This window comes from Micropterus dolomieu, linkage group LG04, assembly GCF_021292245.1.
Source record: "Micropterus dolomieu isolate WLL.071019.BEF.003 ecotype Adirondacks linkage group LG04, ASM2129224v1, whole genome shotgun sequence".
NCBI classification, from domain to species: Eukaryota; Metazoa; Chordata; class Actinopteri; order Centrarchiformes; family Centrarchidae; genus Micropterus; species Micropterus dolomieu.
In genome coordinates, this window is record NC_060153.1 from 16,365,467 (window position 1) to 16,376,216 (window position 10,750).

General features: G+C 40.1%; 1 protein-coding gene across 4 annotated transcripts in view; it reads left to right on the top strand.

Annotated features, from left to right (window-relative positions):
* The window catches only part of rab11fip4b (RAB11 family interacting protein 4 (class II) b), a 59,922-nt gene that overhangs the window by 45,749 nt on the left and 3,423 nt on the right, over positions 1-10,750 (top strand). For all 4 annotated transcript variants that reach the window (XR_006824846.1, XM_046047874.1, XM_046047876.1 and 1 more), the window contains 8 exons: positions 1,695-1,730; positions 2,905-3,004; positions 3,570-3,673; positions 3,844-3,984; positions 4,359-4,440; positions 7,076-7,213; positions 7,393-7,551; positions 9,832-9,975. Coding sequence is in view for 3 of the 4 variants with exons in the window: in XM_046047874.1 (XP_045903830.1) it covers positions 1,695-1,730; positions 2,905-3,004; positions 3,570-3,673; positions 3,844-3,984; positions 4,359-4,440; positions 7,076-7,213; positions 7,393-7,551; positions 9,832-9,975 (904 nt within the window). In the remaining variant the exon portion in view is untranslated. The remainder of the gene's footprint in view (positions 1-1,694; positions 1,731-2,904; positions 3,005-3,569; positions 3,674-3,843; positions 3,985-4,358; positions 4,441-7,075; positions 7,214-7,392; positions 7,552-9,831; positions 9,976-10,750) is intronic.

Here is a 10,750-nt window from a genome sequence, read left to right on the forward strand (position 1 = left end):
CACACACACACACACACACACTAATTGATTGTTATATAAGGTAGTCATTCCTGTGCTTACCTCATCAACCATTGTAATAGAGAATCTATTATTGGAAACCTAATCCTAGTGACCATTAACAGCTCTTCTGTCCACCGGCAAACACAAGTGCGCACACACACAGACAGGGAGTTATCTGAGACTACTAAATGTTTCAGAGTATTGTTTTTGAATATAGTGTGAACTGTGGAGTCACTTTTTTTCTTTGTTACTTGGACTCTCTGCAGACTCAGCAGGATTTCTCCCCAGGGAGAAATGGCTCTATAATCCAACATGGCTCTCCTAATTAGACACATGCTTTCCCCTTATGAATAATGAAGCAGAGATGGGCAGAAAGAAAGAGTTAGTGGAAAGAGCAAGAACAAGAAATAATCAGTTGGAGAAATTACTTTGAATGGAGTGAGCTCAGAGGATGTGGACAGTCTGTATCCACATAGAATGGTGCAGGGAATTGATTTTGGGGAGGAGGGAGTATAAATATAAAATCATGGGTAGCAGGTCAGGTAGATGAATAACTTTGAATTTATGGGAGGAAGCAGTGGTGCCAGGATTAAAGACTTGTAGCGCAACCACAAAAATACACAGCGTGTAAATGTAAAAACACAAAGCATTTTAATAAGTTTATTTTGTACATAAGAGCACCAGTAAATGAAAGAGCTTTTACACAGAAATGTTGTTTAATTATAAATGTGCGCATTTTGTGTAGATAAAAGTTCAGAGATTGAAAAGAAAGCAGCAACTCTGCTATTCAGTTAAGCCTCTTAGATGTCTTCAGAGGACATTAGGTTAACTGAAACATTAGCTGTAGAGGGATCGTTTTGTCACTCAGGATTATACATTCTCTGTAAAACTATGCTTTATCTAAATGTTGAAAGGATCTTCCTGGAAGATAAGCCTTTTTACACCCTCGTCAGTTATGTTTTTGTACTCCTCTGTTTTCCACAATTGCTTTCTGCACTGAATCTGATACATCTCTTTTGAGCATCTTGAATGTGACTTAGCTCACGGTACTATTGAACCAGAATGAGTGAATTTGAAAACATCCTGTTTGATCTTTCATGTAGTGAGAATAGTATATGACATAGTCGACTTCAGCCCCAATAACCCTCGGACCTAGCAAACACAAATATAAACACGCTCAAAGCTATTTGACATGGGTTCCATCTTGATAGTTTTTGTATTTGCACAGAATAGATGTTTTATAAAAGTTCTCATACTGTATATTCTATGGCTCTGTATTAATTTACCCTTAGCAGGAGTTGATGACAATGTTAGTTTTATGTCTACTCCTGTCTCTCTAACTCTCATTTGTGTGACCCTCCAGTGTGTTTGCACATTTTTGTTAATCCAATGTGAAACCCAGCACAGACAGACACGTCAGACTGAAAGAGTCTTTGGTCTTTTGTCCCTTTGAGACAGTTGCTGAGCTGACAGAAACCCCCGCTCACTGAACCAGGAGTGAAATTGTATTATCATTGACATGTCCTTCAGTGTTTCTCTCTCTCTCTCTCTCTCTCTCTCTCTCTCTCTCTCTTTCACACATGTCATGGAATCGCCAAATCTTAATTGCCATCAGAAGTTATTTCTAGTGCATTGTTGAAATGTAAGTCTAGACATATCCATGGCAATTCACTGTCTTGTTTTTCCCTTTGGAGCCCCAACAGGAAAATCTCCAGCACTGCTTTTGGAAGGTAGGCCACTCACCTGTATGTGTGTGTGTGTGAGTCCAAGTGTGCATCTGTGTGTGTCTACTGGGAAGGTCATTCACTTGTGCACTTGTGTGTTTATGTATTACATAGTCTGTGCTGCACGTGTTTGCTCTGTTTGTTGGCATAGTTACACACACACACACACACACACACACACACACACACACACACAGCAAGATTAATAACTGCTTCCTTATCAGCTGCCCGACCATTGTGCTCTAAAAGCCAGTTAATTACTAACCGGTTATTGAGAGAAAATACAGGAGGTCTGGATGGAAATAATCTGATCTGTTAAATCTTTTGTTTTTGATTTGACAAAAAAAGTTTGGACATCAGATTTTTCAGTGGCAGCCGTGTATCCCTCTTCATGGCTGGTTGGTCTGTACTGGGTGAAATGTTTTGTATCTAGGCTTTAGTCCTATTTCCATCCACAGTTGCTGAGTTACAGTGACAGAGTGAAAATGGCCTGTCAGACCTGATCTATGTATTCAATATGAGGTTTGGCACCCTCCCCCTCTTCCTTCTACTGTCCTCACTATCTGGTTTGATTACGTATTTCACTTTTTTGCTCTCTTTATCTGTTCTTTCTCCTTTCTGTTTCCTCTTTTTTAAATGTATCTTCTCTCTCTTCTCTTCCTCCTCTCCTAGTCTATTATCTTCTCTCCTCTCTTCTCCTCACCTCTGCTCTCTTATCCTTCCCTCTCCTCCTTTCTCCTCTCCATATTGCCAATCTCAGTAATGGATCAGTGCTTGCTGTTCTCAAGTTATTACATCAGTGTAAAAGGGGACAGCTGTAGTTACATCACAGCATCAATGTCACACTTGATTGTGTGATCTATAAACACTTGTGTGCGTGTGTTTGTGTGTGTGTGTACTAATTTTACAGTAATTCTGTTTGCACCAGCTTCTCTGCTTGGCACTGTCCTTATAGTCCTGTATCATCTACAGTATGCTATCTTACAGCAGCATCACTGCAGGATGGAGCACACTTCCTCTCTGTCTTACTTTTTTACTGTCTCCCACACACACACACACACACACACACACACACACACACACACACACATATGCAAACGCACTCAGAACCAGCTGGTGCCTACCTGGATCTATTCCTGGCAGATTCTGTACGTTTGTGTGTCTCTGTGTGTTTGAGCAGGCAGCTGCTTCACAACAGCAACTTAAGCAGCAGTAACGGCAGTACAGAAGACCTTTTCCGAGACAGCATCGACTCCTGTGATATTGACATCAATGAGAAGGTATGAATGCGTCTGTTTGTCCTTATGTTGATCTGTGTCAACCGACCTTTATTTTATTTAAACTAAACTTTTTCAAGTACAGAACAAATGCGTGTGGGAAGTAGTGATTACCCTTTCTTTCATTGCAAGCCTACTGAAACCTCGTGAAAGCTTTAATATACCTCACCTTCAGCATTTTTTATGCTCTAAAATCACAGAGAGTGGAGAGTTGTTCCAGGTGGATGCACAGCTTAAGTTAAGAATGCTAAATCACAGGAGCCCTGTCAGGATTCCTCTTGCGTCTGCAAATTCAAGGAATAGGTTCATTATTTTCAAGGCTTTAAAACCTTGGGAATTGCTAAGTTACTTTTAGGAAGTATGTTAAAGTGTTGTTGTTTAGTGCATTATGTATAAACATTATGAATCTAGCATCTGACTCACTTTAGTTTCACCTGATATGATATTGTTGTTATGTTGAGGAATATTTCCCCATTTTCATACAGCATTTTTGAGCATACATCATCGTAGATCCCTGAATGTAATCGTCTATTTTAACTATGTTTAACTACTTCTCTGCTTCTATCAGGTGAGTTCTCTGGAGAAGAAAGTGGCAGAACTCGAGAATGAGATTCTGATGAACGGCGATCTCAAGTCCAAGCTGAAGCAGGAGAACACACAACTAGTACACAGGTAGAGTCAGAAAACTTGGTTTCAGAAATACACTACAAGATTTATTTTTATCTTGCAGACATAATGCAACAGAGTACAGTGATTTAGTATTCACTGTTTCAAAACGCAACACTCAGCTCAGTAATGATACTGTATTGAATTAATTTTGTGTGATGTGTTCTTCATCTCAGGGTTCATGAACTGGAGGAGCAGCTGAAAGACCAGGAGACGCGTGCAGAACAAAATCTGCAGGAGACCCTAAAACGACACAGAGAGGCCTACAGCAAGATGGAGAGAGACAAGAACACACAGATAGAGCTGCTGACCAATCGGTTAGAAACACAAAAATAATCAAGTATACTAATGCATAAAAAACATTTATTTGAATTCATTGCGTGAATTCATTGAAGTGTATAATCTAATGCTGAGAAACATTGTACGTTAGGGTTTTTAATGTAAAAAAACTAGACTAAACAGGGTTACATTTAAAACCCCTCAATCAGGATATGGACACTGACGTGCCTGCCTGTTAAGATAAAATGCTGAATATAAAACTGTATGCTAAACAGAGCTCAGAGATTCCTCCAGGGGTTATAGTCAGTAGTCTCTGGAGCTACAGCATAATGTGGACATTTGCTTAAATCGGTGCCTTAGCTGACTATGAAACAAACTTATATATAAAAGTAAACGGATTTTGCCTTTTTAGAGTTAAGGTGCTGGAGGAGGAGAACACTGACATTGCCCAAAACATGTGCCGGCTCAAATCACAGACAGAGAAACTGGATGAGGTAAGCCATATTTACCATTTGCATTCTTTTATCTTATTTGTCCTTTCTTTATTCTGTCTAATTCTGTTTACAGGTCTTCAAAAGTACTTCTATGTTAGTGAAAAAAGTTTTATAAAGAGTCTCAAATCTCATACATTGCATCCAGTGACGTCACTTGAGGCACACTACAAGTTTGGAAATGTAAAAATATGGTGGTTAGAAATAAATCTCTGCTTGAGGCTTGTAGCTAGAAGCTACATTACTAGCTAGTATAACGCACCTAGATCTTCAACCGAACTGTTGGAGGTGGAGTTGATTTTTGGGTAATGTTGGCGCCGGAATTTGACTAGAAAGAAGAATGTGTGGAGTAAAAATCAGTGTATGGTTCTTTCATTATTTCTTTTTTGTTTTTTCTGTTTTAAAACCAAAACGGAAAAATGGAAAAACGGTAAACAAAAAAACAGGTCTGTTTTGTTTTTCTGTTTTAAACCCTTAACTGAAAACAAAGGAGCTCAGGCATGTTTGTCTTTTTATTATTATTATAATTATAGTTAGCCTATTATTATTATCATATGTAGCCATTTTGCTACAACACATCACACAACAACTGCGACTGTGTTTGCAACCTGACCTTTCTTTTTCTCCGTGAGAGGGAAGAATTTAGATAGTTGCGTGGCGATGCAGAGAGCTCCCAGCTGCAGTAGAACATGGATCATGCCTAATATTCATCCAGCCAGAGGGATCAATCAATAGCGACACAATCCCTACCGGAGAGGGAGTAGGGCAGTGGAGCGTACAGGGACAGAAGATCGCGGAGCGACCGGCCCGCTGCTGACGGTCGGTGTTCGTTCCCTCTGGCTGGATGAAGTCTGACACTTCTGATTTTACGCAAGATCCTTGATGATACAGAAATTAATAGCTAAAGCATGCTGTGAATGTTTTAGAGACCCCCCAAAATATCACAAATCATGCTTTTAGGGTAGCTGATGTCATATTAAGGTGAGCTAAACTCCTCCTGGCTATCTTCTAGTTAACACCATGCCTACAACCCGTTCTCACTCCTCGACTTGTCACATGGTCAAGGCCTATCGGCGTTTGTAACGCACTAGGGATCACTATTGCGTCATAGGTCAACGCAGTGGGGGAAGCCCTGTAACGACATTTTGTGGTGGTAAAGGCAGGTATATGATATTTAACAGAAAAGACTCAGTGAGAACATGGTTGGGGTAAAAGGAGGGCCAGGACCTTTGAATCAGGAGACTTGTGTTTGTGTATCCCATGAAATAAAAAGTCAACATTAGGCTAAATATATTTTATATTTGGCTATTTCTTTTCAGGTCGCATCGCATCTCAACTGTGGTGGATATGATTATAGAAGTGAGCACTATATTGCAGAGCCTCAAACACTCTAAATTCTCCAATTTCTAGCTTAAATATGTCAGCTAGTGATGTGCGATACCACTTAATTCCTATCCGATTCAATATCAAGTAATACCCAGGCTGGTATTGCTGATATCAATACTTTTTACATATTTTATTTCTAGTTTAATGTGACCTCCCCCCTCCCGTTTCTGTATTTATGAGAGAAATAAGGAGTAGGCTGTAGCCTTACCTATTCAAAATAATAGCTGCATAATGACAAGACATCAAACTACTGTTGTATTCTTTAATTATAATAAAAATATCCTGCTCAGAACTGCTGCTTCATAACATTATCCTATTAAATGTGACAGACTTAATCTCAGATGTTTAGGGGAGTTTGCGGTGTTGCCAAAGTATTTCACTGTCCTTGCACACACATCACACCGAGCAACATTACTACCTTCACAGCTAAAATACAGCCAGACGTGACTGTTTTTACAGCCAGCCAGAGTCAGTATTCAATCGGGGAAATGTAAAGGGCTGCAGCAGCTCACTTCAAAGAAGCTCCGTCACAGAGTTGTAGCACAAGCATGACTTTGACAGGCGGAAGGAAATGTAGTTCCTATCAACAGAGTATAATTAGACCATCCTGGTGACAGTAAGATACTTATGATAAAACACACACTCACTCCAAATGACTGAGTTTAGATATCGATCCTTTTATATGAATATCAATCCTAGAGCAGGAAACGTTGGTATCAGAAATATCGATACTCTTGGCTTGATCCGCACATCACTAATGTCAGCATCAAGGAAGCATTTTGTTTTGGGCTGATCTGAAGCAGCTGGTTACCTGACCCAGTAAGTTTATTTAAGGTGATGAAGATAAGGTGTTAGAAACAACCTTTGAGTGTTGAGACAGTACCCATGTACAGTAAATGACACCTAACCAGATAGTTATCAACACTAACTCACCGAAAATAAGAATGTAGGACAGTGTAGTGTCACAGAAAATGGAAAACATCCATCCAAACTCCATATGGAAAGACGTGTATGTGGGATTTTCTTGAATGAATGCACCCCAAATACCTTTGATTCCAGAAACCTGTGTATATGTACAAAAGTATCAATGTAGATACAGTATGTGTGTATGTCTTTTTGGGTTTTCAAAATTTAATAATTTAATAATTGCATACTTTAAATGGGAATGCCGGATTTCCAATAACTGAACGGAATGGTTAACAAAAAACAAACTACAAACTATAAATATGTGTGTATATCTGTCCTTCTTCAGGAGAAACAAAGGATGACAGACAAACTGGAGGACACCAGTTTGCGCCTGAAGGATGAGATGGACCTCTATAGAAAAATGATGGACAAACTGAGACAGAACAGACACCAGTTCCAGAAAGAAAAGGATGACATGCAGGAGGTGGGAGGGACTATTTTATGCAGTCAGACACACGCATGTGGGTTGTTTGCTCTTCTGGTCATGCCCTTTCCTCTCTTTCACTCTTCTCTCTCTCACTGCAATCATGCTGGCTCATCCACCTACAAAATACTGCACTGGCATTATATAACATTGTTCATCTATCCTTTGTCTGTGTATAGCTGATAGAGGACCTGCGTCGAGAGCTGGAGCATTTGCAGCTTTTCAAGCTGGAGACAGAGAGGCCTGGCCGCAGTCGCAGCTCTTCCTCTGGGCTGGCAGACTTCAACAGCAGGACCAGGGAGGTGGAGCTAGAGCATGAGGTCAAGAGGCTCAAGCAGGTAACGATGAAAGGCTCTGTTCAAATGTCTTTGTTGTGCATAGTTAGCTATGTGCATAGCTACCGAGTGTGCTTTAAGATGCGGAGATAATCATAAAGTTCAGCTTTCTAAAATCTGTTGGTGTTTGCACAACTGCTAGTCTCCAGGAAGGCTGTCATATATAAAGAAAGAAAGGTTATTAAAAAGATCTAAACATAAAACTCCATCTGAGGACAATCATAGCGAACTGGAATTGCAGTGCTGTTGTTAGAAGATAATGCTTTGGATGTAATGAAGAGTACATGATGCACAGAGGTGCTAAGTTTCTAAGCAAGCTACATAATTAATAATACCCTCACAGGTTGAATGCTGCTTAGTTTTTCTTCAAACATTGAACAAATGACAATTCCTATCCTTGATTTCGAAACTGTGTCTCAATTTGATGCATTTTTGATGGAGTACAGTACTGCCTCTCTGTCAGTCCCTTAGGGAATTTGCAATTTTGTAATCATCATAATGCAAATTCAGCTAATCCCTGCATTATTTCAATGGCCAAATACCCAGCCTTGTAATTTTGTCCAGCCATCTTTTATTTGTGAAATGGCACAGTTGCGATGAAGCAACACAATACATTTACATTTCTTATATTATAACCAGTTCTAAAGCTCCTGGGTGGATGTACCTGTACGATGATTCAGATGCTTTCAGATGATGCAGTACATATATATATATATCCCTGCAGAACTCAATGCACTCAAACATTCTCTTACAGGAGTATAACAATTTCCATGTAACACCATAAATTGTTTTTTGTACTGCCAGAGGAACATGACAGCGTTATTATTGTCATGACTGCAGATGCTAGGTGGACCTAGGGCACACATTGAAATATATATTATTATACATTACCAATGGGCTTAGGTGGTAGTAACGATCACAGTCAATCTCATTGGCTCCTGTCATTCCCTTAAAATCCCCTTTAAAAGCTGCACTTTCCTCTACATGTTGTATTGATTGTTTAGTAATAGATTTGTGGAGTCCAGTGGAGCTTAACTTAGATCCGTCACAATTTCTGAAAATACCAGCTGCAGAGTACATGTTGTCTCTATGTTTTTCTTTGTTCTTTATTTTCAGTATTGGCATTGAAAGTTTTGCCTCTAGGTATCTGCCTGCCACAGTTAGAGACTCAAATGTCAAGTTACTGTTTCCAGTCCTGCAAAGTGTACAGACCAGGTGCAGAGTAAACAGCAGAAATAAGGGAGTAGATGATAATCTTCCTCAGATGTCGTCTCTCATAAGACTAGTAAAAGTAGATGTTAACGCTCGTTGAAGTTGTATAGAAGTCTGTGTCTGACTCATTCTCATGATGCTGTGTTGATATGCATTAGAAATGAAGCATCAGAGTTTTTACGCCAACAGTGTGAAGTAATTTTGTAAGTGATGCATAGCCAGTCAGTTAGAATTGCTGAATCGTACAGCATGTGTATCTCATCAGATAATTACCGTGTCCTCCTTTTGCTTGAGATCAAACTTGCCACTAAGTGCACGCAAGCATGAATGGGAACAGTTTTATACCGCAAATAATTTCTCTGTCAATATATCAACTTCTTAACCTGAGCTACTTGGAACAATTCAGTTTGATTGTCCGTTGTTGAACAAATTATGTACCTGTGTGTGGGTAAGAGCCCTAATTTTAGAGAAACTGCGCTGTAACATCCATGAGGATAAGCTCAATCTTATACCTGCCTGTGCACCTCTTTAAATGTCTGTATGTGTGTGTCCAGCGATTTGTGTCCCAGGACTTTCTTCCCCCTGAATTCCAGCACCTGGTGTTGTCTGGGGCTCGGCTCCGTCCTGGTCTGATGGTAAAATTGCTTCTGTGACCTTTGACCTCCCAATTAACCACTAATCACAATGGAGTAGAGCGGACTTGCCCGAGCTGAGTTGGGGTCAGCGCTGCAATTCCCTCACTAACGGTTAAGGATAGAGCAAGGGAAAAGCAAACTGACCTCATGTCAGCACTCAAAAGGCAACTTAATCCTGGAGCTTTCATAACACACCAGACAAAGCAGGGGAGCAGTTTGTTCTGTAACACACATAACCCATGTTATGTCCCGTAGGTGTTGCCAAAATAGTGCATTTCTGTGTTTGCTGCTTTGTTTTGTCGTATGGGTTGAGTGAGGCTTTTAAAAAAAATCTAAATAGCATCATCACTCCTGATGCACTGCGTAGTTGAGATACTTATCTCTTTCGCTTCCTATCTCTCCCTCTTCTACCTCCCACCCTGATTCTGTATTTTAGGAGAACCAGAAGCTGAGGGAGCAGAACGATGAGCTTAACGGTCAGATCCTCAGCCTCAGTCTACATGAAGCCAAGACCCTGTTTGCCACACAGACCAAGGCCCAGTCTCTAGCCGCCGAGATAGAGAATGCCTCCAGAGACCAGGTAAATTCAGGACAAGACACAGATTACTTTATCAGAAAGCATATTTTAGTCTTGAACAACTCTGTATTGTCGTTGTTGACTGTTCTCCAAACCACAGAGCTTCTTAAATTAATTACATCCGAACAAGTTTATAGGTGCCTCACATGCATCAGTTTGAGTATAACTGTATTTCTAGGACATACCACAGAAGAGCAGCGTTCTACACATTTCAGTGTTTTAGATTTGAATGGAATATGCAATATGCAGATCACCTCCATGGCTGTACAGTGGGTACGGAAAGTATTCAGACCCCTTTAAATTTTTCACTCTTTGTTTCATTGCAGCCATTTTCCAAAAATCAAAAAAGTTCATTTTATTTCTCAGTAATGTACACTCAGCACCCCATCTTGGCAGAAAAAAACAGAAATGTAGAAATTTTTGCAAATTTATTAAAAAAGAAAAACTGAAATATCACATGGTCATAAGTATTCAGACCCTTTGCTCAGTATTTAGTAGAAGCACCCTTTTGATCTAATACAGCCATGAGTCGTTTTGGGAAAGATGCAACAAGTTTTTCACATCTGGATTTGGGTATCCTCTGCCATTCCTCCTTGCAGATCCTCTCCAGTTCTGTCAGGTTGGATGGTAAACGTTGGTGGACAGCCATTTTCAGGTCTCTCCAGAGATGCTCAATTGGGTTTAAGTCAGGGCTCTGGCTGGGCCATTCAAGAACAGCCACGGAGTTGTTGTGAAGCCACTCCTTCGTTATTTTAGCGGTGTGCTTAGGGTCATTGTC